This window comes from Melospiza georgiana, chromosome 8, assembly GCF_028018845.1.
Source record: "Melospiza georgiana isolate bMelGeo1 chromosome 8, bMelGeo1.pri, whole genome shotgun sequence".
In the NCBI taxonomy this organism is placed as follows: Eukaryota; Metazoa; Chordata; class Aves; order Passeriformes; family Passerellidae; genus Melospiza; species Melospiza georgiana.
Window position 1 is genome coordinate 3,900,610 of NC_080437.1, and position 25,991 is coordinate 3,926,600.

Consider the following 25,991-nt stretch of genomic DNA (forward strand, 5'->3'; position numbering starts at 1 on the left):
GAAATGGTAAATCCTGTAAATATTTGACTTCCAGACTTGCCAAACTTTGGTACAAGATTATGGTAAGAGATGTTGGTCATGCTGGAGGAGCTGGGTTGAGCGGGGCAGCCTGAAGCCAGGACCAGCAACCCTGAACATCGCGGAGCTTCTCCCTCTGGTGGATTGATGCATGGGGATCCCCCCACTCGCCTTGAGGCTCATTTTCCTCCGTGGAAGGCCAGGAGCGCTGCTGGGGACACCGGCCATCGGCTGCCAGCATCACTGCGGGGACCTCGGCGGCAGCGGGGGGACACAGACCGGGACCCGCCGTGGGGGCGAACCCGCTCCTTCCCTCCGTCCCCGTGCCCGGCGTGGGCTGCCGCCCCCGCGCTGCTCTCCCGGGGGGCAGCGTGCGGGTCCCCCGGTATCCATGGCGATGGGAGGGAGGTGTTTCCCCCGCGCCCCCTCCCCGCCTCCGCTGCAGCCGCCGAGCAGCCGCAAGCGGCGCCAAGCGGCACCGGGGCTCCGGAGCGGGCGGGAGGCACGGAGCGAGGCACGGAGCGGGCGAGCCGCGCCCCCTCCCCGGGCAGCGCATCCCCTGCACGGCAGCGATGCAGCCCCCGGAGCCGGCCCGGCCCGGCGGAGGTGAGTGCCAAGACCTGATTGATTTTATCCCCCAAAAAAGCGATCCACCCCTCATCCCATCCCTGTTCCATCAGACCAGCCTTTCCCCGCGGGGCTCTCCCACAGCTGGGCAGGGAATGCGGGTGGTCCATCACCCCCCGTGCGGTCCCCCCATCCCTGTCACCACGTCCGAGGTGTCAGTGAGTGCTGAGGACGCCTGCATCCATCCATCCACCCACCCATTCATCCCCCCATTCATCCTCCACCCATTCATCCATCTATCCACTCACTCATCCATCCAGCACCCACCCGGCTGCTCAGCAGCTCCTTATTTTCCTTTCCCCATCTTCCACCTTGCTTTAAAACCACATCCAATTCCACAGGACACCAACCTCCTGCTCATGCTGCACTGCAGCCCCAAAAGATAAAGTCCAGCAAAGTTTTAGGCTTAATATCACGGGTTTTGGGCAATCTCATTGCAGTCTTTGCTATTGCTCCTGCTTACAGAGCTGGATCACAGATCTGATACCGACTATCTGGAGAATCTTGCCCCCTCCATCCCGCTACTCCCTTGCCTCTCCAAGTGGCTCCTTTTCCCGTGTCGGCTGCAAATCCCCTATCAGCGCCTTTCTGAATCCCCACGGGAAATGTGTTGCCCAAACCCTGCGCCCAGGACTGGGGTATCGGGGGCTGGATCGGGCCCTCCTGCCTGCCCGAACCCTGAGGAAGCCGCTGGTCCCGGGGGCTGGAAAAGCATCTCGGCTGGAGAGCTGAGCACCGTCATGGGCACAGGGATGGGGGATGCTCCAGCCGCCCAGGGCTGACCTGCAGGCGCTCAGGATGCGCTTAAAGCCCAGATGTGCCTTTCCTCGGCTCAGCACTGCAGCCCGGATCCTCCCGGAGCCGGTCCCGTCAGCGCTGCAGGCAGCTCCTGCCCACGCCCCGCATCCTCCCGCATCCCCGAGCGGCTGGGGAAGCCCGAGGGTGGGAGCTGCCGAGCCCCGCTCCCCGCTCAGTCCCCAGTGACAAAATGCCACCCCCGCCTCCACCAGATAATGATCAGAATGACAATTTTCGCTTCAGATGGGAGGGGAGGGGGTCCTTTGCCCCAGCTCCTCTCCTCGGGTTCTTGCAGCTTCGCCGGGGAGAATAAGATTTTGTGGAATTTGGAATTGTGAACCTTGGAAGCACAAGGAGAAGTAGGGATGCTCCCGTGGCTGGGACCACACGGATGCTGCTCCCATAAGGCCAGAGCACTGGAGTGTCAGGATGTGGATTTGTCTTCCTTGCATCATCCCTAAATAAAAAAAAAGGCCCACGAGATCAGGATGTCTTCTGGGCCGTTCTAATTCTAAAAGAATGATACCAATAATAATGATATCCAGTAATAATAATATCAAACAATAATTGTATCTAATAATAATTATATTGATTTTATCAAATAATCATGAAATTGATGGTATCAAACAACAATGATGTAAAAGAATAATTCAGCAGAGGTGCTGCAGAGCCTGGAGCTGAGTAACCCAAGGAGGAGGAGACTTGTTGGGGCACAAAGAAGAGTCCAGCAGGACATGTTCCAGCCAGTCTGGACACTGGAATAAATATGAAAATCCCCCTCTGGAGGCATTAAGAAATTAAGGGAATTACTGCTTTATTCTCTCCCAGCTTCATTTTCCTGCCTTCCCTTCCCCAGGCCTTTCCAATGTCACCTGCTGGTGGCCCAACTCCAGCGCCAGCCACCTCCCGAGGGAGAACTACACCTTCCTGGCCTACTACCAGCATTCCTCCCCCGTGGCCCTCATGTTCATCCTGGCCTACACCTTCATCTTCCTCATGTGCGTGGTCGGCAACGTCCTGGTGTGCTTCGTGGTGGTGAAGAACCGCCAGATGCGCACGGTCACCAACATGTTCCTCCTCAACCTGGCCATCAGCGACCTGCTGGTGGGCATCTTCTGCATGCCCACCACCCTGGTGGACAACCTCATCACAGGTGAGCAGGGCAGAGGAAGGGAAAAAGACTTTTTTAAAATTTTTATTTGAGGTTCTGGCCATTTGTGGTAAAATAAGTTTGGCCCTAATGCTGCATTTGCACATTTGTTTGAATTTCAGCCACTTTTCACCAAGCAACATTTTAAAAATCTCCTTTCTGCATTCACCTTCTGTTGTGCTGGCTCAGCTCTGCCTGTTGACCTTTCCAAAGATAAGGGAGTTGGGAGGGTTCAGCTGCAGCAGCAGCAGCCAGGCCATAGGGCAGGGTTTGTATTTATTGATTTTGGGGTGTGATTTATGTATTTATTGGTATTGGGGTCAAGAAACAAGATGAAAGTCCTTCTGATTGAGGGTCCCAAAGTCAGTAGGAAAAATGACAGTCACCATGTTCCTTGTGTCTCTAAGTGTCACGTGTATCGTTTTTACCAATTTTGGGGTTCCTCTTCAAGGATCCATGCCGCTAAAGGCTATCTCCACGCCAGCTGGGAGCAGGACTTAGCATCCCCCAGCAGCAACCCAGTGGGTGGGGACACCTGAAGGGAGCTGGGTGAGCCAGAGGCACCCACAGCCTGCGTGGTGTCCCCTCACAGGCTGGCCCTTTGACAACACCATGTGCAAAATGAGCGGGCTGGTGCAGGGCATGTCCGTGTCTGCCTCGGTTTTCACGCTGGTGGCCATCGCTGTGGAGAGGTACGTTGGCATGGGGACACGGGGACACGGGGACGTGGGGACCAAACCATCTCCGGCAGGTCCAGGTGCCCTGTGCCGTTCCCATTGTGGGAAATCTCCTGGGAATGTCAGGAGCCTGTCACAGCTCTCCAGCAGCACCACAAAGCTGTCCATGAGGCATTCCAGCAAGGTGTCCTTCCCCACGCCGGGATGAACACACCAAACTGGCTCTGCCACCAAAAGACACATGTAAAGACACATCCACCTCACCCTCCACTCCCACCCCTGGGTCCTGGCCGCCCTCCTTCCCCAGGGATGTCCCCACCAGGTGCCCAAAGCCACCATGAGCTGTTCTCCCACCCCAGGTTTCGCTGCATTGTCCACCCCTTCCGGCAGAAGCTGACGCTGAGGAAAGCCCTGCTGACCATCGCCGTCATCTGGGTGCTGGCCCTGCTCATCATGTGCCCGGCCGCCGTCACCCTGACCGTCACCAGGGAGGAGCACCACTTCATGGTGGACACCTACAACAACTCCTACCCCCTCTACTCCTGCTGGGAGGCCTGGCCCGAGACGGGCATGAGGAGGATCTACACCACCGTCCTCTTCTCCCACATCTACGTGGCTCCCCTCGCCCTCATCGTCGTCATGTACGCCCGCATCGCCTTCAAGCTCTTCAAGTCGGTGGCGCCCGCCCAGGGCGGAGAGGAGCCGGAGGGGAGGAGGATCTCCCGGAGGAAGGCCAAGGTCATCAACATGCTCATCATCGTCGCCCTCTTCTTCAGCGTCTCCTGGCTGCCCCTCTGGACGCTGATGCTGCTGACGGACTACGGGCGGCTGAGCGAGGCCCAGCTGCGCCTGCTCACCGTCTACGTGTACCCGCTGGCGCACTGGCTGGCCTTCTTCAACAGCAGCGCCAACCCCATCATCTACGGCTACTTCAACGAGAACTTCCGACGCGCCTTCCAGGAGGTGTTCAGGGCCCCGCTCTGCTCGTGGCACTGCCAGCGCCGGCCCTACACCCCCCGGAGCCACGGCCCCGGGACGCTCTTTGGCCCCCGTAACCGCATCCTCAGCCAGGCGCGGGCCAGCGCCTCGCCCGCCGTGTCCGAGTCGGGGCCGCTGGCCCCGCGCCGCTCCGGCGTCCCTGCATGGGACAGCTGAGGCCACCAAACCCCTCTGCACCGAGGGACTGCGGGGTGGGGAGTGGGGATTGGCCACGAGACATGGAAATAAAGGTGTGTCCGACTGATGCCTTGTTCCTGGCTAGGGCTCCTCCACTTCCCACCATGGCACCGAGCCCCCAGGCCCTGCCAGAGCCCCCTTACCCAGCCCAGTCCAGGCACGGGCCGAGGGAAGGCAGGGACCCAGGAGAAGTGTGGGAGAACGGGCCATCCTGTCTGGGCCATCCTGGCAGCCAAGCCACGCTGCCATGGCCATGCCAGGCAGGACCAAGCCAGATTGTGCTGGAGCATGCTGTGCCATGCGGGACCATGCCAAGCCATGGCTGTGCCAGGCAGGACCAAGCCGGATTGTGCTGGACCATGCTGTGCCATGCCACTCCATGCTACCCCATGGCCATGGGGAATGGACCATTCCATGGATGGGCAATGCTGGGGCTGTGTTGGACCAAGCCATCCCATGCTGGACCAAGCCATCCCATGCTATTGTGACCCACCTAAGCCAAACCATGCCATGCAGGACAATGCCAGTCCTTGCATTTGTGGCCATTCCTGACCACATCCCACCACACTGCAGTGCCCATGCCATGCCAGTCCATGCCACCCCATGCTGTTACACCCATGCTGGGCCGAACCATGCCATGCCAGATTGTGCCAGCCCACCCTTGTGTGGCCATGTCAGGCAGGATCACACTGTGCCGGACCTTGCTACTGTGGCCATGCTGAACCGTGCTGGGCTGGGACTGCTCTGTGCAGGTACATGATAGCCCAGGCTGCTGTGGCCATGGTGAGTAGGACTGTTCCAAGCTGGCAGGGCCATTACATGCCAGGAAGAACCATTCCAAGCTGGGAAGAACCATTCAAAGCTAGGAATAACCATTCTCAGCTGGGCAGGGCCATTCCAAGCTGGGAAGAACCCTTCCAAGTCAGGCAGGACCATTCCAAACCATGAAGAACCATTCTGAACCAGGAATAACCATTCCCAGCCAGGAATGACCATTCCCAGACAGGCAGAACCATTCTCAGCTGGGAAGAATCATACCAAGGTGGGCAGGGCCATTCTTGGCCAGGAAGAACCATTCTCAGCTGGGAAAAACGATTCCAAGCTGGGAAGAACCATTCCAAACCAGGAAGAACCATTCTAAGCCAGGCAGGGCCATTCTAAGCTGGGAAGAATGATTCCCAGCTGGGAAGAACCATTCCAAACCAGGAATAACCATTCCTAGCCAGGAAGAACCATTCCCAAGAGGGAAGAACCATTCTAAGGTGGGCAGGCCCATTCTAAGCTGGGCACAGCCATTCCAAACCAGGAAGAACCATTTTCAGCCAGGAAGAACTATTCCCAACCAGGAATGACCTTTCCAAGCTGGGCAGGGCCATTCCAAACCAGGAATAATCATTCCCAAACCAGGAATGACCACTCCCGGCCAGGCAGGGCCATTCCCAACCAGGAAGAACCATTCCCAACCAGGACTGAACATTCCCAGGTGGGAATAACCATTCCCAGCCAGGAAGAACCATTCCAAGCTGGGAATAACCTTTCCAAACTAGGAATGACCATTCCCAGCTGGAAGAACCATTCCAAACCAGGAATCACCATTCCCAGCTGGGAAGAACCATTCCCAGCAGGAAGAACCATTCCCAGCCAGGCAGGGCTATTCTAAGTCGGGAAGAATCATTCCAAACCAGGATTGACCATTCCCAGCTGGGAATAACCATTCCCGAACCAGAAATAACCATTCCCAGCCGGGAAGAACCATTCCAAACCAGGAATTACCATTCCCTACCAGCACTGACCATTCCCATTCGGGCCGGGCCATTCCCAGCTGGGAATTACCATTCCCAAACCAGGAATAACCATTCCAAACTGGGAATTACCATTCCCAAACAGGACTAACCATTCCCAGCTGGGCCGGACCATTTCAAGCCGGGAAGAACCATTCCCAGCCGGGAAGAACCATTCCCAACCAGGACTGACCATTCCCAACCGGGAAGAACCATTCCCAACCAGGACTGACCATTCCCAACCAGCATTGACCATTCCCAGCCGGGAAGAACCATTCCAAACCGGGAATTACCATTCCCAACCGGGACCGACCATTCCCAGCCGGGAATAAACATTCCCAAACCAGGAAGAACCATTCCAAACCGGGAATTACCATTCCCAACCAGGGCGGACCATTCCCAGCCGGGAATAACCATTCCCAAACCAGGAAGAACCATTCCAAACCGGGAATTACCATTCCCAACCGGGACCGACCATTCCCAGCCGGGAATAACCATTCCCAAACCAGGAAGAACCATTCCAAACCGGGAATTACCATTCCCAATCGGGACCGACCATTCCCAGCCGGGAATAAACATTCCCAAACCAGGAAGAACCATTCCAAACCGGGAATTACCATTCCCAACCAGGGCGGACCATTCCCAGCCGGGAATAACCATTCCCAAACCAGGAAGAACCATTCCAAACCGGGAATTACCATTCCCAACCGGGACCGACCATTCCCAGCCGGGAATAACCATTCCCAAACCAGGAAGAACCATTCCAAACCGGGAATTACCATTCCCAACCGGGACCGACCATTCCCAGCCGGGAATAACCATTCCCAAACCAGGAAGAACCATTCCAAACCGGGAATTACCATTCCCAACCGGGACCGACCATTCCCGTTCCCTGCGGCGCCGCGTGGCGCGGGGCGGGCCGGCTGCGCGGGCAGCGCATGCGCGCTGTGCCCCCGCCACACACACCCCCCTCCCGGCGGCGGCGGCGAGCGCGGGCGCGTGCGCGGCGATGTCGGGGTACGGCGTGGAGGAGCGCGCCGGGCCCCACAGCCCCGAGTACCGGCTCTTCTTCAGTGAGTGCCGCCCCCGCCGCTCCCCGCCGCCCCCGCGGCCCCTCACACCCCGCCGGAGCCCGCCTGAGCCCGCCCAGGTGTGCCCGCGGTGTGTGACTGGGCTCCCTCCCCTTGCCTTGCAGAGGATGGCGCCGGGCGCTACATCTCCCCCTTCCACGACATCCCCATGTACGCGGACGCCGGGAAGGTAAGAGCGGGTCCGGAGACACGCAGGGCATCGGGGAGTCCTGAAACAACCGGGAGATGCGGGGTCCGGGAACATCCGAGGGATCGGGGGGTCTGGGAACACGCGGGGGACATGGGGATCTGGGAACACACAGGGAACCAGGGGATCTGGGAGCACACAGGGGATCTGGAACATCCTGGGGGCCAGGGGATCTGGGAACACACAGGGGATCCGGGGATCTGGGAGCACGCAGGGAACCGGGGGATCTGGAAACGTCCAGGAGATCTAGGAACACGCAGGCCATCAGGAGATCTGGGAACATCCCAGGGTCCAGGGAATATGGGAATACACAGGGGACCAGGGGATCTGGGAACACACAGGGGATCAGGAGTCCTGAAACATCCAAGGGACCAGGGGATCTGGGAACACACAGGGGATCAGGGGTCCTGGAACATCCAAGGGACCGGGGGATCTGAGAACATACAGGGGATCTGGGAACACAGAGGGAATCAGGGATCCTGAACCATCCAGGAGATCAGGGGGTCCTGGAATATCCAAGGGATCAGGGGATCTGAGAACATTCCATGGTCAAGGGGATCTGGGAACCTTCTAGGGACCAGGGAATCTGGGGACATCCCAGATTCCAGGGAATCTAGGAACACACAGGGCACCAAGGGATCTAGGAACACACAGGGAACCAGGGGATCTAGGAACACACAGGAGTTCAGGGGATCTGGGAACACGGAGGGGTCCAGGGGTCCTGACACATCCAGGAGACCAAGGGTCCTGGAATATCCAAGGGACCAGGGGATCTGGGAACATCCAGGAGCTAGGGGTCCTGAAACATCCAAGGAACCAGGGGATCTGGGAACACACAGGGGATCAGGGGATCTGGGAACATCCCAGGGTCCAGGGGATCTGGGAACACACAGGGGATCAGGGGTCCTGAAACATCCAGGGGACGTGGGGGTCCTGCAGCCTGAGACCCCTGGGGCAGGCTCACCCGACAAGGAATGGGTTTCTCTCCATCCTGGCCTGGGTGGAGCAATCCAGGAGAAGAGAATGGATGATCTCATTCCCATTTCCTGCGTCAGAGATGTGAGTGGCTGGCTTGAGCTCACCCATGCAGGCATTTTGGGTTAGCTAAGCAGAAAACTGCTTTTTCTGTAATGCCTACCCCCATTCCTATGGGTGCTGCATGGTATTTCAGGCTTGGAGTTTGGCTGCAGTATGGCCTGCAGCAAAATCTGCCAAAGAACAGAGGGTGAAGAGGAGCAGGTTAAATTCCTGCTGGAGCATCTCCTGGGAGCTCTTGCCTGGCAGAACCTGCCCCTTGCAGTGCTGCAGGGCTTTCACATCCTTCTAGCAGCCAGTGGTTAGGCAAATTGGGCTGTTCTGAGTAAAAAATGCCCCAGCTTCAGGAAATCAAAATGGTTGTGTTTCACTTTTCATTTAATGTATTTTCAGTGGTGCCTCAGGCTCTCTGTTTCCTTTACTGATGTAGCTTGTTCCTTTCTCTGGCTATAATTCTGTGCAGCTTGGGAAATGTAGTGGAGCAACTGCTACTTGTTGGAGAGAGCTGAAATTCAGAGGTGGGGGGGAGTGGTTCTGGAAAGGAAAAAGGGAAGAAAAGCTGAGAGATGAACCTCAAGAAAGCAGCTGACTGAGCTGCTGAGGTGAAGGTGATGGAGATCCCTGAGGTGCTCTGGGAAGTCTGTAGTGGCTTTTGCCTTCACAGAGGAGAAAAATGGATTGTGGTCATCCAGGACTCAGTAGGGAAGCAATTCCCAGTGCAGGTAACCCAGACAAGGAAAATCCAGATAATGCCACACCTTGCAGGTGCCTGCAGAACAGGGGAGGAAGGAGCAGGGGAGTGAGTACAGAGGTGAGGGGGAGTTCCTTGACCTGGTAGTGCTCCACAGGGGAAGCTGGTGTGCCCTCAGGCATGCAGTGCTGCTGCCAGCACCTCTGTGCCAAGTCATTCAGAGAAAAAAGCCCCAATAGCTGAAGCTGCAGTTACACAATAGTGCTGCTCCCTCGCACGGGGCTCCCTCTGTGGCTGGAGTGCCTCAGCACTGAGTTTTACCCATCACTTAGCAGGTGGGCTGCCAGCCACAATGCAGAGCAAAAGCTTGTCCCACTCTGTCTGGGCTCCTTGATCTTTATCCCCAGACTCCTAAGGCGCTGAGAGGATTGCAGGGTGTTTTTTTCAGCTCAGGCTGGGCTGTGCTGACCTTACCCAGACCTATGTCATTGCAAATGGATGACCTTGAGCTGCTCTCTGTGTGTCTTCAGCCACGTTGGACCATGGGGGAGCTTCAATCCTTACAAAGATGCAGCCCCAAGTCATCTTTCCCTGCCTGCAAAGCCATAAGCTCCCAGCCCAGCCTGTTCCAGTTGCCTCATTCCTTCCCTGGAGTTAGGAATAAACCCGGTTCTGGGCCTTTCTGCAAAATGCAAATGAGCAGTGACCCCCTGCAATTAAGGGGCTGTGATAAAGCTCTGCTGGGGAAGGGTGTGGGCAGAGTCAGTGATGTAACAGCACTTGTTGCACAATATCAATCTAATTATGGGGCAATACAGGTTCCAGGGACTTTGCCATGCTAATACTGCTTAAGGTGGAGATTAGAAGCCTTGCCCAGGCCAGGGAGCAAGGTTTGACTTTTTGTTAAAAAGCCGTAATCTCTTCAAACAGCAGACGTGAAGGTTCAGGTGTGGAAAAGCCTGTTTTCCTGGAGAGGAGGCTGACATTGAGCTCTCAGCCCAGCTGGATCAGCAGGAGATGTTTTCAGGTGTCACCTGTAAATGAGATCCAGTGAGATGTGGTTCTGCATTTCTCCCTCACGTTTTCATCCTCACTCCATGCCACTAGCAAGGTCTGCTGTTGCAGGAGTGTCAGCCTGGAGAAGGGGCATCCTTCCTTACATTATGGCTGGAATATTTGGGAGTGATGGTCTCACTCATTCAAGGCTGTCATGGATACCCACACTATTAAAGAGATGGCTTGTCCTGTTGGTCTTGTCTTTTCTGGATGGCCAGAGTGGCTCTTTGTATTTAATAAATATGGCCCAAACACCATTTTGTTATGTCCAGGGTAGTTTGTATGCAGCTGTTTGCCATTGATTTAACCTGTTCCTGTAGCCTAGGAATGGGATGGGGATGTTTGTAGGTGGCAGCTGATGGAGAACGTGTGGGAGCCTGAGTCTGGCCTTTGGGATGTTCTGTGGGATTCAGCTTGGAGTGATGGCAGGTGACTGACTGGGCTACAGGACTTTTATCAAAAGTCTCAAAATTAGGACTGAAAAAAAAAAGCAGAAAACAACCATGGTTTCAGGTAAGCTGGCTGGTTTTTGTGCTCACTGTATGTGTTCCCTAGTTTAAAAGATTCCTTCCCACTCACTGCTCTTCTGCCTCCTTCAGAATGTGTTCAACATGGTCGTGGAGGTGCCTCGATGGACAAATGCTAAAATGGAGGTAATTTACAGCTCCATCCCAATCCTTGGTTTGCCAATCCCTCCTCAGATCCGCCTCCAGAATCAGAGCGATTTCTAACTTCTCCTTTCAGTCCCTGCTTGGTGCTGGGGGTCTGGTGTGGAGGCTGAGGTTGCAGATGTTGGAATGCCATGGGGTTCTCCCTTCTGATTAAAGCAATGTTTTATAGCTCTAAGCCCCATGGGATTCCAAGGCTTGTAAGTCTGCTGGAAACCCTATCCCAAGGGATGGCATTGCAACAGGAGGTGTTCAATGTCTGCTGCTGGCATCAGCATCATCTCCTGGTCTCTTGGCTTGTCAATTCCATTAAAAGAGAATTACTTTATTATTCATAAAGTGTAAAGCATAGGGATTTATTTATAGCTATATCAATATAATATATCATATAATATAACAATAATTATAGTAATATAAATAATACAATAATATAGTATATTAAAATAATTTTATAATTATATATGATATAATTACATATATTATATTATATCATATCATATCATATCATATCATATATTATATTATATTATATTATATTATATTATATTATATTATTATTTTATTATATTATATTAACTATAATTAATTAATTATTTACTATTATACTAATAGTATATACTACATACTATACTATATACTATACTACTATATACTATACTATTATATATAGTGTATAATAGTATATAATTATATAATAGTATATACCATATAATTATATATACTATTATATATATTATATTGTAATAATTAAATATATGCTATACTATGCTATAATATGATATAATAGTGTAGTATAGTATATTATAATAATTAAAAATATAATATAATGTAATATAACGTAACATAACAATATGATATGATATGATATAATATGATATTATATTATATTATAACAATATAATATAATATAATATAATATGATATGATATAATATAATATAATATAATATAATATAATATAATATAATATAATATAATATAATATAATATAATATAATATAATATAATATAATATAATATAATATGACGTAACATGACGTAATATAACGTAATATAATGTAATACAGTAAAATAATGCAGTATAATAATACAGTATTATATCATATCATATCAAATCAATTTATATTAATTTATATTATAACTATCGTTATTTATTTATTACTTTTCATTCAGATTTCCACCAAGGAACCCTTAAACCCAATTAAGCAAGATGTGAAGAAGGGGAAGCTGCGCTTCGTAGCAAACGTGTTTCCCCACAAGGGCTACATCTGGAATTATGGTGCCATCCCACAGGTGCTGTGGTTTATCCCAGTGGCTCATCCCTCCTGGTGGGGAGGAGGGAGGGTTTCTGTGCCTGTATTAATGAGCAGAAAGGTCAGCACAGGGTCTGGTCTGGAGCGTGGTGTTTGCAGCTGGATAGGTTGTTGTCCTGCTGAGGGACAGAGCCTGTCAGGAAAACAGGGGTGTTTTTAAGCAGAAATTCCAGGTTTTAGGCTTCTCTCTGATGTTATAAACAAGCTCCCTGAGGAGGAGCTGCTGCTGCTCAGAGCTCGGCAGCTCCTCCTGTGGCTCTAGGGAGCTGTCATGGTGCATGTGGCCATGCAGTGCCTTCAGTTCCTGCCTGGCAGAGCACGAGGCTTTATCCTGAGGCTGCAGGATTGAGGCTGAATCTTTATGGGAGACTCTTCTTGCCAACGCCCAGCACTGCACAGATGTGCTTTCCCAGAAGCAGCTGGCAGGGTGGCATCACGATAGTGACAGCTGCTCAATGCTCCTAAATGGCTGTGGGCTGCCAGATAAAGAGGGACTTCAAACCAGGCTGTTTGCCTGTGATGTTCTCTGAGGCTGGGGTTTCCTGCAGAGAAATTAGCTGTGAGTGTCAGATCACAGGCAAACACTCTTGAGTTTGGTGTTTGTGCTCCTGACAGCAGCACATGTTGAGTGCTTTCCCCACGTGGCTTTACAGGTTGAGTTGTTTCCTGCTTGAATGGGTTCTGGTGCTTGTTTCTTTGTGTCTTTTGAAGCCTTTGCTCCTGTCATGTATTTGTGGATCAAAGGTGTTTATGCATCAAGAGCTTAACACTTCCTGCTAGAGAAGTGTGACTGTGTTTGTGGCCCCACAGCACCACCCAGGTGTCAGAACATCTCCCTGAACACTTCCTGAACATCCCAAGGTCCTGACTACACTGGGCTTGTCCTGGTACACAGAATTTTGGGAACAACATTCCTTTTTATATCTCAATCCCTTTAGGAGTACGTGTTCCTTATGGTGCAAATGGGCATGGAGTGCCTTTCACTCCTGTTCAGGAGCATGTTTTACACAGCTCTTGTTCTTGGAGTCAATTAATTGGCCTCTGGAGTGGTGTCCTTCAATGTGCATTCACCACTGTGGGTGAGATGCACTGGGGAGCACAGTGGGACTCCACATTCTTATCACTTCTCCAGGGTTAACAGTGTCTTTAATTGTTTAATTAAAGGGAAACAATACACCCTGCCTGTCTTCCATCTCTGCTGGCCTGCTATCTGGAGTTCAGGAAACTTCTGCTAAGGAATGAATACGGAGAGGAACAGGCAGGAAGCCAAATCAACAATTGCCCTTTATAGATGTGAACTTCACCTTTATGCAGCTGTGGGACAGAGGAGGAAGTCTGGAAAGTTGTTGGAAGGGGATTTGGGGGTAGGAAGGGGCTGCTTACCTTGTGGAAGATGAGAGCTTTTAACTTGAATTCCAACTTCCCAGGCCCAAGGGAAACTTGAATTCCAACTTCCCGGGCCCAAGGGAAGCAGTAGCCCAAATACCTGACCTGGCAGCAGGTATGAACTGGGCCATCCTCTGTTTATTCCAGGCAACTTGCATGCCCAAAATAAACCTGCTTTTTACTACCTCTTTAAACCTGTGGGTTCTTATGTGTGGTTGATTTTGGTGTTGTTTTGGGGTTTGTTTTTCAGACTTGGGAAGACCCAAGTCACAAGGATGAAAATACTGGTTGCTGTGGAGATAACGATCCCATTGATGTGTGCGAGATTGGAAGCAAGGTAACACATCCTCAACGACTCCTGAAATGTGTAATGAATGTCTGCAAAGCCAATTATCCAGGGCCATTATTCATTTCCTACCTCCCCTCCCTTAACAATGTGCTGTTTCCCTCGGCTGCCTCTGGAGATTGCTGCTGAGATGAGGCTGAGCTGCTGACAGCCAGAGCTCATTTCATGGTGGCTGCCTGCTGCTGAGCCCCTGCACAGCCTCCTGTCCTGCTCTCCCTGGGTGCAGGATGGACAGCAGGGCCTTTGTCCTGGCAGGTGTGCTCCAGGGGAGAGGTGATCCAAGTGAAGGTGCTGGGCACGCTGGCCCTGATCGATGAGGGAGAGACAGACTGGAAGGTCATTGCTATCAACGTTGAGGACCCCGAGGCAGCCAGCTACAATGGTGAGTTCCGGGGGTGTTCCAGTGCTTCCCTTCCTCCCCTGGGAGCCTGCAGGGGCTGGGGACAGGGTTTGCTCCTTCTGTGCCCTGCTGGCAATCAGGTGTGATGCTGGAAGGACAATTCTGGAGTGTGACTGTGTTCACAGGGGTCTTATGTTGAAGGAAGAGATGAGGATCTGACTCCATGTTTCAGAAGGCTTGATTTATTATTTTATGATATATATTACATTAAAACTATACTAAAAGAATAGAAGAAAATGTTTCATCTCAGAAGGATGGCTAAGCTAAGAATAGAAAAAGAAAGAATGATAACAAAGGTTTGTGGCTCAGACAGATTCCAAGCCAGCTGGGCTGTGATTGGCCATTAATAATAAACAACCACATGAGACCAACCACAGATGCACCTGTTGCATTCCACAGCAGCAGATAACCATTGTTTACATTTTGTTCCTGAGGCCTCTCAGATTCTCAGGAGGAAAAGATCCTAAGGAAAGGATTTTTTATAAAAAGATGCCTGCGACAGTGGAGCAAAATATTTCATTGCTGTTTGTCTTATGTGGCCACTCCTCTGCACAGCCTGGCATTCCAGCACAGTGCAAGGAAAGGGATTGTCCCCCAAGCGCCTAATCCAGGCTGTTTAAGTGTGTCCAGGCTCCTGGGGACACAGGATACACACCCTGGGGATGAAACACTAACTTCCCTGAGGAGATACTCACTGGGACCTCAGGGAGCCCGTCTGAAATATTGCTAAGGCTGCTTAGAGAGGGGCTGAAAGAGGCACAGCCCAGAACAACTCAGCAGAGCCACCTAAATTCTGTAATTCACTGCATGCTGTTTCTGGCTGACAAACCCTGTCCCCTGCCAGACATCGAGGATGTCAGGAGGATGAAGCCTGGATACTTAGAAGCTACCGTGGACTGGTTCAGAAGATACAAAGTACCTGATGGCAAGCCAGAAAACCAGTTTGCCTTTAATGGGGAATTCAAAGGCAAGGTAGGATCACCTTCCTGTGCACAGAGTCCCAAAGCTGAGCTCAGGCTGGGTGGGGACACGAGTGAGGTGCTGAGAGAATGGATTTTTATGGGGTTGCTGGGAGTTGATTTCAGTTCATCCTGCTGGTTTTTTTCCAGCCTAATGAGTGCAGGGATACCAGAAAAAAAATGCCTGGGGTTATCACCGTGGTGTTGTTGAATATTTTTTTCATGTGGGATCACTTCAGGGCTGGGAGCCTTGGTGTCAGGACCAGGTGGAAAACACCAGGTTTGTTTGCTCCAGCTCTGGAGCAAAGGCAGCTTGGCATCACCCTTTGCCTCCCTTACCCATTGGCTTTGTTCCACTGCAACCTGGTGCAAGTTAAACTCAACTGAGGAGTTAAAACACTTCTTCCTTCAGGCATGAAGTGTTCCCTCACACCCTGTGAGTAAGGCTCTGCCTTGGCAGCGCTCTGCCTCTTCTCTGGGTTGGATCAGATAAGTTACTGCTCCTGAGCAGGTGGAATCCTGTTCTGGTGTCCTCACTCCTGCCCTTACTGGAGTGCCAGGCAGGGTTTAGTGAGGTGACCCCACTCCCAGGGCTCCAGAGGTGCTGCAGAGGAGGGGAGCTCTTCCCAAAGCCCTCTGGAACAGAAAATGGAAGCCATGAAGGACTTGTCCCCTTTGGCTGTAGCACAGCACTAGGCTGGTCAGGCTGGAACACCTTGCTGCCCCTCAGGATGGGTAAAACCCATCAAGGAAACTGGAAAATCAGGATAAAGAACCTCAGACATGCTCTGCAGTGTTTTATTTGGCTCTCTTTGGTATCAAACCAGGATATTTAGTGCTGGTGTTCACACCAGCAATGAACTGTGTGTTTCCTTCTCCAGCTGACAGGTTAATGCTTGAGCATATATTGCTCCTTTTTAAGGGAAGAGCTTGATCTGCCTGGAAACAAATGGAGTTTTAAGTAGTTGCAAAGCCAGCTCAGCTGCATGTCTCTTCCTGCTGCTCTGAATTGTTTGCTGGAGTGCAGGGAGCTCCTGGCCAGGCCTGGATCAGCAGCTGCTGGAGACAAAGCCAGTGGGAGGAGCAGCAGGGTGGAGGTGCTTCTAGAATGGAGCACTGGCCCCAGACTCTGTTCGGTTTCTTTTGGCCCCAAGCTCCCTCTGTGACCTTGGCAGATCCTCCCATCTTGAAAGCAAAACAATTCTGCTGCGCAGTCCTGGTTGTTTCAGCTGTTGTGTGCTGGGAGTTTCTGCTCTTCCTGAACAGCACTGGAGGGGAAGAGGTTTCTTCCAGCCCCTTCCAGAGCTGCCTAACATCAGCTCCTTGTGAGTGATGGTCTGCAGAAGGTGGTCTGGTGCTTCCACACAACATGTTTGTTCTCATCTCCAACTTCAGGATTTTGCCCTGGATGTCATCAAAGGCACCCATGAACACTGGAAAGCTTTAATAACAAAGAGAACTGATGGAGGGGAGATCAACTGGTAGGTCAATGCTTGTGTGCCCCTTCCTATTCCCTGAGCTAAAAACCCTGGAACATCCCTTCCTGAGGGGTGCTGTGCTTTCTGTGAGCTGCTGGCTGCCTTCCCCCTCCACCTGGCAGCTGAGAGCCTTAATATTCCATTATTTACTGCTCCTGGGGGGAGGCTGGGCTTGCACCTCTCACAAGTGCCCAATGTCTTCCAGCACCAACCTGACAGTGTCTGAGAGCCCCTTCTGCTGTAGTCAAGACTGTGCAAAAGCTACTGTGGATGCAGTGAGTACCAGTTTGAGTGGCCAAATCCTGGTGTTGTTATCAGGGAAAACAGTGCAATTTGTGTGGTGAGCTGTCCTGTCTGTGTGGATGGCACATGGCATGCTCAGATTGTTTTGTGTGGCTGAACACCTGCTTCTGGTTAAACAGGATGGATGTGGAGCCAACCAGACATTCCCCCGGAGGCTTCTCCCTGCCCTTAGTCACCCAAGAGATGGAATTCCAAATGGAGTTTGCATGGAGGGTTAAACTTCTGAGCTGTAGCTTGGCTGTCAGCTGTTCTGAGAGGGTTTTCATGTTTGGGCTTCCAAGAGCTTCACAGTGCAGGTCTCCCTCTGAGAAAAGAGAGTCCAATTCCCCAGGGATTTTGCAGTTTCAGGATGAAGAGCTTGACATTCCTGGTGTAGTTCTCCTGTCCAGCCTCAGGAATTAATTGTGTCTCCCTGGGCTTGAAGAGTACTGCTGTTGGCAACCTGAAAGGGCTTAGAGGGAGGGGACAGGAAAATCAAAATGCAAATCTTGCATCCCTTTCATAACTGGAAACCTGAGTCTCTCTGTAGCCTTGGGAAGACCTTTAAAGCAATTGTGTATTTTTCTTAAGTGATGCTGTCCCAATTAGGGGTCTCAGTGAGGTTTTTTAAAGCCCTCATGGAGGTTGTGTCACCAGACAGGGATTTTCTCTGTTTTGAGTTGTTGAAAACCAGGGAAAGCTCTTCAGAGGAGTTCTCAGAGAGCCCTTCATGCCTCTGTTCCCCCATATTTTTAAACCAATGTTGTAGGTTTAAAAATAAAGCAGCTGCCTGCACCTGTGTAGGGTCTGGAGTGGGAGCTGCTTGTGCTGGGAGTGGCCCTGGAGCTGAGCCCCTGAGGCATCCCTGGAATGGGGAGGCTCCAGGAACGACAGGACACTGTATGGGAGCTCAGTTGTTCCCCCCCAGCTGCCACAGGGGCTCAGAGGGTGCTCAGGAAAGATTTGTGCAGCCCTAAATGCTGTGTGGAGAGTGAAGGACACCTCTGGTCTCTGATGACAAACACCCTTCTTGTTTCAGGCACCGCCGTGTAAAGCTGCCAGCCCCATCCCACCTGAAGGTGAGCCCAAAACCCCCCTGAGACCCCAGCATGGAGCAGGGGCTTCCTCAGGGGAGCTGTCCTTGGGAAAATGAGGGGCTGAGCTAAACCTGGATGGTTCTGTACCAGGAAAATGAGGGTCTGAATTAAACTTGGATGGTGCTGGAGCCAGGAAAATGAGGGGCTGAGCTAAACCTGGATGGTGCTGCAGCCAGGAGAATGAGGGGCTGAGCTAAACCTGGATGTTGCTGTACCAGGAAAATGAGGGGCTGAGCTAAACCTGGATGGTGCTGTACCAGGAAAATGAGGGGCTGAGCTAAACCTGGATGGTGCTGTACCAGGAAAATGAGGGGCTGAGCTAAACCTGGATGGTTCTGTACCAGGAAAATGAGGGTCTGAATTAAACTTGGATGGTGCTGGAGCCAGGAAAATGAGGGGCTGAGCTAAACCTGGATGGTGCTGTAGCCAGGAGAATGAGGGGCTGAGCTAAACCTGGATGGTGCTGCAGCTGAGGGTGGTGTTGGGAGCAGAAAGAGGAGCTGGGCTGACTCTTCCAATCCCTTCATGGGGAATAAACCTGTGGAGGTTTATTATTTTATTAAAAATGTGTGTCTCCCATGTGGGCATGGGAGTTGGAGGCTTTGCCTCCCTGACTCAGCTGAGCCAGAGGGAAGCCTGGCTTGCTGTCCTTGCCTGCACCAAGTCATGGATGCTCCTGATGGCAGCCTGAGCAAGGCTGACTGCCCTGGGAAAACAAATCCTCATAAACAGGGTTGTGCCAGAGCCTGTTTGCTGTGCTGAGGAGCTGCTGCCAGGAGCAGGGGAAGGCCCTGAGCTGGAGTGACACACACACACACTGCCACGTAACTGCTTAATAACTGGGTGGCTCACAGGGACTAACCCCCTCCTTTTCTCTGCCCCACACAGTTGACAAATGGTTCTACTACCAGAAGAACTAAGTCCTGAGGATGGTGGTGAGACAGCTGTGTCCTTCCCACCGAGGAGCTGCCTCACGCAGGAATAGACCAGAAAAATAGCTTCAGTGTCAGCAAGAAGACCTTGCCTGTAACTTTGCTGATTAGAATTCCATACCTAGCAGTGACGTGTCTGCTGAGGCCTGGTGGAGGCTGGAAGAAATAATTTATGAAATCCAAACACCCTGTTTTGTGCACAGTCTCGTGGTGTGCTCTAAGTCATGACAGGAGATCCCTCACCTGGGGTGTGTATGGATGCTAGAAATAAAAAACTACTGAAACCCAGTGCTCTGGGACTGCCTCTCTGTGAAAAACACCAATCACTTGGTTTTAAAATTTTACAAGTTTAATAGTAATAAAATGGTTATAAAATTAGTAATATAATTAGAGTAATAATAATTTGGACAATTTGGATTAGGACAATACGAGACAATAAAAACAAAGAGTTACAGACAGTCCCCGGTACCTCTTTCTGGGCAAAATAAGCCCAAAAAAGGCCCCACATTAACAGAGGATTAACCCTTAAAAGCAACAGCCTGTTGCATATTCCTACACCTCATCCATGATGCATAAATTCCATTCAAGCACAGGATTCTGTCTGGGCAGTGTCAGCTTCTTCCTCTGAATCCTGACAGTGTCTTCAGGGCTGAGCAGGCAGGAAGAACTCAATAATGAAGCAATAAATTCTCTTTGAAAGATTCAGGTGTCCTGTGGCTGCTATCTCAGTGCAAGCCCTTTAAAAAAAGTATCTTACATAGCATAGTTTCTATTTTAACATTATGTTATAACCTAAAACTAGATTTAACACAGTTCTTAAGAAAATTAATACAGCATAACTTTCTAACATAACGCACATAATATTCATTTGAATATTTGCAAAAAGGCAATCACAAAATACGCATTTTTCACACTCTCCCTCCCTGGAGCTGAGGGCTCCCAAAATCACAGAACCCTGAGGCTGGAGAAGACCGGAGCTCGCGGAGTCCAGCCTGTGATGGGTTCCCCACCTTGGTCCCGAGAGCTCCGGGGCTGCTCACTGCCCACTCGGTGTCCCGTCACCCTTTCCATGGATAAATCCCCGCTCGTGTCCAGCCGGGAGCTCCCGGGAGCAGCGGACACCGGGTCCCTCCCGCCCGGGGCCGGTCTCGAACCCGCGGCCTCCCGGTGCCGCCCGCCGCCGCCGCCGGCGCGCGGGGCCAGCGGGGCCGGAAGCGGGCGGGGCGCGCGCTGACGCGTTTCCGGCGGGGCGCTGGCGGCGGCCGCGGACGGGACTCGGTGGCGGCGGCGGCGGCGGCCCGGGGGCAGCCGGGGGTGAGCGGCGGCGGCGGCCGTGCGGGCCGTGCGGGCCCGGCGGGGCGCTCGGCGGGGCGGCGGCCGCCTGGCGGGCCCGGGAGAGGGGCGGCGGCGGCGCGGGGGGTGACACGCAGGCAGAGCGGGGGCGGGGCGGGGGCCAGGCCGCGCCGCCCGCCCTTGAGGCCGGTGCCCCTCACCCGGTGCCCTCACCCGGTGCCCTCACCCGGTGCCCCCCATCCCCGGTCTCCTCCACCCCCGCTCCCCCCGACCCCTCCCGTTCCCGGGACCCCCGGTGCCCGTCCCGCGCCCCCTTGCCCGCGGCGCCTTTGGGCACGCACCCTTCCTAACTCGGGCTTCGGGGTTTGTCCCCCGCAGGCATTTTGTTTCCAGAGATGTCTTTCATCTTCGAATGGCTCTACAACGGCTTCAGCAGCGTCCTGCAGTTCCTAGGTAATGCCTGGCAGCCCCCTCGGGGTGGGTTTGGCCTCTCCCGCCGCCTGCACCCCATAAGCGCCGGGGCTGGGGGGTGAGCGGCAGCTCTGGCCATGCACGGTCTGCTGAGGCAGCTCTCTGTCTATAAAGGGGCTTTTACACCGGTGCAGAGAAACTTTGGGGGTATTTAGGGGTGTTGGGTTCCCACTCAGTGTTTCTGTTGCCCTTTGGAAGTCTGTCCTGCCCCAGGCAGAGGTGCTGCCTCGCCAGGGAGGGAACCCCATCCTCCTCATCCTCCTTCCAGAGTCCTGGATTCCAGTGGAACTCCCTGCTGGAGGATGGGGTGCACATTCTCCTGATCCCCTCTTGAAGGGAGGATAAGGGACGGGGTGAGAAAAAGCCCTATTGGAAACCTGTGGGAGCTTTCCTCTGGCAGACAGGACAAAAATCAGTTTATGCCAAGAAGACAGCTCACTGTTCCCTGCTTTGCACATTTTCCTGGAGAGCTCACTGCTGTTCTTTTATGAGTTTGTTCAGTTCTCACATCTTTTGAGGGGACAGACTGATCCTTAATGCTGTGCTGCACACTGCTGGGATGGAGGAAAGAATGGAGCAGGAGCTCAGGAGATGGCCATTGCTGTAAACATGCCCTGGGAAAAGGCTGTTTGAGCTGTGTGTGTGTGTTCCCTGCTGCCCCTGGAGTGTGCACAGGTGGCAGCAGAGCTCTGGGAAAGGCTTTCCCCAAAAAAAGCAGCGTGGCATTCCGGGTGAGCCCGCTGGAGTTCTCCTCTTGCTTTCTTCCTCCTGCTGGCAGGTTTGTACAAGAAGTCTGGAAAGCTGGTGTTCCTGGGCTTGGATAATGCAGGGAAAACCACTCTGCTGCACATGCTCAAGGATGACAGGCTGGGCCAGCACGTCCCCACGCTACATCCCAGTAAGTGTCCTGGGAAAAGCCTCCTGGTGTGGCTTTGCCTCTGGAATTGGGGGGCACAGTGGAGGAGGGAGCTCTGCCTGGGGGATGTGAGGGTCTCAGATCCACTTCAGCTTGGGGAACCACAGTGCAGCTCAAGTTCTGTGTTTTCCTCTCTAGAAATGCCCAACAACCAGTGTGGTGCTATTAAGAAAAAGGGAATATTTTCATAATGAAAAGAAGGATAATAATTGAAGCTTCAGTGGGAAGCAGGAGGAATTATTTTCTGCCACTCATGATTTTGGGAAGGTGCTCCTGAATTCCCCAGGAAGTTCAGGGAATTCCTTGCTAGAGGAGTGTGTGTGACACCCAAGAAATTCTGTCTGTCACAACTTCCCTGTTTTCCTGGGTCCCACCTGTGCTTTCCATTTCAGCATCAGAGGAGCTGACGATTGCTGGAATGACCTTCACGACTTTTGATCTGGGTGGACACGAACAAGGTAAGGAAAAAAATGACCAAAAATTGATCCTGAGGGTGTCAGCAATTAGCGGTGCCTAATTGTTTGTTGCCTGGACTTATTTATGGAACAACACGTGGAAGCAGCCTCCTGGCTATAGGATTGCTGGGAAGGAAATGCTGCCAGTTCTTGCCCTGCTGCCTGAAGTATTTTTAGCTGTGGAGGACTCAGATATAATTTAGTTTGGATAATTGCTGGATTTTTATTTCTGCACTTTCTAGAAGTTTTAAACACAGGTTTTGTGCCCTTTTATACACAGAACTACTGGAAGGAAGGCAGCCTGGCTAAAAAGGCAGCCGTGCTTGCTGAGGTTTGGTGGATTTTTCCCTGTGTGGGGATTTCACAGGGCTGTGTTTGTCCCCTGTGTTTTCCAGCTCGCCGGGTCTGGAAGAACTACCTGCCTGCCATCAATGGGATTGTGTTCCTGGTGGACTGTGCAGATCACTCACGGCTTATGGAATCCAAAGTTGAGCTTAATGTAAATGCACTTCCCTTCTTTCCCTTCTCCAGCCCCTCTGATCAGCTGAATTATGGATAACAGCCATCTCTCCCAGAGCTGGAGGAGCCTGGGTGTCCTTGCTCTGGCCACTTGGGTTCAGGGGAGGCTCAGCTTGGCCAGCAGCAGGAATTCCTGCATGGAGAGGCTGCTCAGGCCTTGGCAGGGGCTGCCCAGGGAGCTTTGGGGGTGTCCCAGGATGGGCTGGAGGTGGCACTCAGTGCTCTGGGCTGGGCACAGCTGGGACTCCGTGGGCTGGGAGGGATTTTCCAGCTGCAGGGATCCTGTGGAGTCTGGAAGCCCCAGAAACGAGCCCTTGTTGGTCCCAGAGCTCAAACAAAACCATTTCCTTCAGGCAAGGACTCCTTTTTCCACCTCCCTGCTCAACTCTTGTTGGCTCTTGCACGCAGGCATTGATGACAGACGAGACAATATCCAACGTGCCAATCCTTATCCTGGGGAACAAAATCGACAGACCAGAGGCCATCAGCGAGGAGAAACTGCGGGAGATCTTCGGGCTCTACGGACAGACCACAGGCAAGGTAGGAGCCGTCCACACCTTGCCTTGGCTGCTTCCTTGGATTGAGCCCTGATCCGGCTGGGATTGATGGGAATTTGTCCATTAATTGGTCCAGGTTAATCAATGATAATAATGATGGTGCGCCTGAAGGGAGGCCAGGAGAGAGGGACTGTTTGGGAGCTGTGGAGTGGTGGGACAAGAAGGACTGGCTTCCCACTGCCAGAGGGCAGGCTCAGATGGGAAATTGGGAAGAGATTCTTCCTGTGAGGGTGGGCAGGCCCTGGTGTGGGAATCCACAGAAGCAGAGGGTTTTGGGAATGCTGCAAAAGGCAGGCCTCAGAGACAGCAGAACTGTGATTAGGACTAAGCAGTAGCCATGAGATTGGTCAGCAGAAAAACAGCTCGAGGCACGTTCCACAGCAGTCCCGTCCTGTTTGTGCTCTGTACATATACCCCTGGGGTGATACCCTGGCACAGCAGCTGGGGCTGCCCCTGGATCCCTGGCAGTGTTCAAGGCCAGGCTGGGCAGGGCTTGGAGCTCCCTGGGACAGTGGGACCAGGCAGTGGGGTGGAATGAGGTGATTTTTAAGGTCCCTGCCAGCCCAAAGCTCTGAGGCTGCCCTGAGGCCGCCGGGATTGTCCAAAATGCAGCACACACACACACACACACACGGGGCCGGCGAGAGGAGCTGCCCTGATGCTGTGGCTCGCTGGGCTCCCCCGAGGGCAGCAGGCTGCAGGTGTGACTCCAGTGTGGATTTCCCCAGGGAAACGTGCCGCTGAAGGAGCTGAACGCGCGCCCCATGGAGGTGTTCATGTGCAGCGTGCTCAAGAGGCAAGGCTACGGCGAGGGCTTCCGCTGGCTATCGCAGTACATCGACTGACGCCCACGGACGCGAGAGTCAACTCCTCTGGACTGATCCTGTTCACTTCAGCTTCCTATGGACTTTTCTATTAGAACATGGAAGGCTTTCCTGGCGTTGCCCAAGAGACTCCTGGTTTCCAGCTGCCCCTATGGCACAGTGGTGACACCGCTCTTTTCCGGAGGCAGCGCCGTCCCTGGGTTGTCCCTGCCAGTGGGGTGACAGCGGGGCTGCTCCAGCCTGGGAAGGCAAAACTCTGCACGCTGCAGTGTAACAGCTGAAAAAGAGAGCACGTCTCACCACTGTGGTCAATTGACTTCAAAAACAAACAAACAAACAAACAACCAGAAAAGGAAAAAAGCAATTATATTTTTTAAAGAAAGTGTTAATGTAAATGGCGTCCCTTCTAACTTTTTAGTTTAACGTTCATCTTGTTTAGTCCAGAGTCTGGTTTAGGGTTTTTTAAGAATATATTTAACGGTATTTAGGTATTTCACAAATTACTGAAGCAAGGTATCACGATATTAGAAGTCCTCAATAAACATAGCATTTGGGCTTAACTGAGCTGTAGGGTGGCTGTGCTGTGTCACGCTGACCGACGACGGCGAGCTGCCGTTGGGACTGAGGTGTGCAATCCCAGCTTCTTTAGTTTACAGGGGTTTTTATTTTATTTTTTTTTCCTAGTTGGGGAGGAGCACCTGGTGCAGGTGTTGGGGGTGGTGTGCAGTGGGAAGGGGCTGCCTGGTTCCCCTCAGGCCAGACCCTCCATCGAGGCTCCTCTGGCCACGCCATCCCAGTACGAACCACGGAGCTGTTAGGTGGCTGTAGCATGGAAGTGTTTGACATTTGCATATCATGAGGTGATTAATGTAGACTAAACCGGTTTCTTTTATACTCTCAACAGACTTTTTTTTTTTTTGTCTGAGTTTTCATTGCTGTCTGGCACTCATTTTCAGTTCAATAAAGACATGTCTTTCTCCTCTGAAGGGGCAACGAGCCTCAGTCTGGCTTGGTGTTTGCTGGGCCTTGGGGCCATCAGAACACCAGCCACAGAGTTCCAGGAGCCTTTGGACAAGGCTGTCAGGCACAGGGTGGGATTCTTGGGGCTGTCCTGTGCAGGGCCAGGAGCTGGACTCAATCCTTGTCGCTTCCAATCAGGATATTCATTCAGTGATTCCATGGTTCTGTGACCTGTGTGGTGCAGCCAGAGAGGGAAACTGAGGCAGGATGGAGGAGCCGCTTGCCTCTGGGCTGGCAAGCAGGGAGAGCTCATGGCTTGCAGGGGCTTTGCTCTTGGTGTGACGAACCCACACCGAGCCCAGGCAGCCAGGAAGGGGCTGGGGGAAACGGGAACGGGAGGCTTTGGCTCTGCCTCCCGGTATCCGGGGGGATTTCAGCTCTCCCAAAGGGATTCTCCCGGTCCCGGTACCTCTGTTGGAAATAAAGGTTTGGTACTCGTTCGTGCTGCGGGTGAGGTGGGAACCGAGCAGGCCCGTGGGGTGTCCGGGCCGAGGGTCCCGGGGAAGGGGGGCCTGAGCCGGTGTCCCGAGGGGCAGCGCTGGGCCCTGGGGGCCGAGGGGCGCACCGCCGGTCCCCGTTCTCGCAGAGGCCGAGGGAGGGCTCCGAGCGGGCACCCCTGATGTCCCGGGAGCGGGCCCGGGTCCGGCGGTCCCGGCAAGCGGGGCCGGGCCGGGCCCCGGAACCCGTGAGGGCCGCGCGGGGGCGTGTCCGCCACGTGCGCGCCCCGCCCCGGCCAATGGGGAGGGCGCGCTGCGGGGCCGCAGCCAATGGGCGCGCGGGGCGGGCCCG

At 52.9% G+C, this 25,991-nt stretch overlaps 3 protein-coding genes across 3 annotated transcripts; all 3 read left to right on the forward strand.

Moving 5' to 3' along the window:
• Window positions 1–516: 516 nt before the first annotated feature.
• On the forward strand, window positions 517–4,482 carry NPFFR1 (neuropeptide FF receptor 1). Its single transcript, XM_058029645.1, has 4 exons — window positions 517–624; window positions 2,300–2,596; window positions 3,186–3,285; window positions 3,630–4,482. The coding sequence occupies exons 1-4, from the start codon at window positions 591–593 to the stop codon at window positions 4,423–4,425; spliced, it is 1,227 nt and encodes a 408-aa protein (XP_057885628.1). The 5' UTR covers window positions 517–590; the 3' UTR covers window positions 4,426–4,482.
• Window positions 4,483–7,207: 2,725 nt separating this feature from the next.
• Window positions 7,208–19,435, forward strand: PPA1 (inorganic pyrophosphatase 1). The gene is made up of 11 exons (XM_058029318.1): window positions 7,208–7,300; window positions 7,423–7,487; window positions 10,887–10,940; window positions 12,128–12,247; window positions 13,904–13,990; window positions 14,255–14,381; window positions 15,244–15,371; window positions 16,754–16,839; window positions 17,042–17,111; window positions 18,158–18,197; window positions 19,104–19,435. Exons 1-11 carry the CDS (start codon window positions 7,237–7,239, stop codon window positions 19,133–19,135), a joined length of 873 nt encoding a protein of 290 aa, XP_057885301.1. The 5' UTR covers window positions 7,208–7,236; the 3' UTR covers window positions 19,136–19,435.
• A 962-nt stretch (window positions 19,436–20,397) lies between these two features.
• Window positions 20,398–25,087, forward strand: SAR1A (secretion associated Ras related GTPase 1A). The gene is made up of 7 exons (XM_058028997.1): window positions 20,398–20,461; window positions 20,819–20,893; window positions 21,690–21,809; window positions 22,220–22,285; window positions 22,678–22,781; window positions 23,210–23,341; window positions 24,087–25,087. Exons 2-7 carry the CDS (start codon window positions 20,836–20,838, stop codon window positions 24,201–24,203), a joined length of 597 nt encoding a protein of 198 aa, XP_057884980.1. The 5' UTR covers window positions 20,398–20,461; window positions 20,819–20,835; the 3' UTR covers window positions 24,204–25,087.
• The last annotated feature ends 904 nt before the right edge of the window (window positions 25,088–25,991 follow it).

Bases quoted from the DNA above. Each gene is read 5' to 3' on its own strand.
- SAR1A (XM_058028997.1), top strand. From the start codon at position 20,836: ATGTCTTTCATCTTCGAATGGCTCTACAACGGCTTCAGCAGCGTCCTG. The intron at 20,894-21,689 runs GTAATGCCTGGC...TCCTGCTGGCAG, and splicing joins CAGCGTCCTGCAGTTCCTAG to GTTTGTACAAGAAGTCTGGA. The intron at 21,810-22,219 runs GTAAGTGTCCTG...TTTCCATTTCAG, and splicing joins CGTCCCCACGCTACATCCCA to CATCAGAGGAGCTGACGATT.
- NPFFR1 (XM_058029645.1), top strand. From the start codon at position 591: ATGCAGCCCCCGGAGCCGGCCCGGCCCGGCGGAG. The intron at 2,597-3,185 runs GTGAGCAGGGCA...GTCCCCTCACAG, and splicing joins GGTGGACAACCTCATCACAG to GCTGGCCCTTTGACAACACC. The intron at 3,286-3,629 runs GTACGTTGGCAT...CTCCCACCCCAG, and splicing joins GTGGCCATCGCTGTGGAGAG to GTTTCGCTGCATTGTCCACC.
- PPA1 (XM_058029318.1), top strand. From the start codon at position 7,237: ATGTCGGGGTACGGCGTGGAGGAGCGCGCCGGGCCCCACAGCCCCGAG. The intron at 7,301-7,422 runs GTGAGTGCCGCC...CTTGCCTTGCAG, and splicing joins CGAGTACCGGCTCTTCTTCA to AGGATGGCGCCGGGCGCTAC. The intron at 18,198-19,103 runs GTGAGCCCAAAA...TGCCCCACACAG, and splicing joins CAGCCCCATCCCACCTGAAG to TTGACAAATGGTTCTACTAC.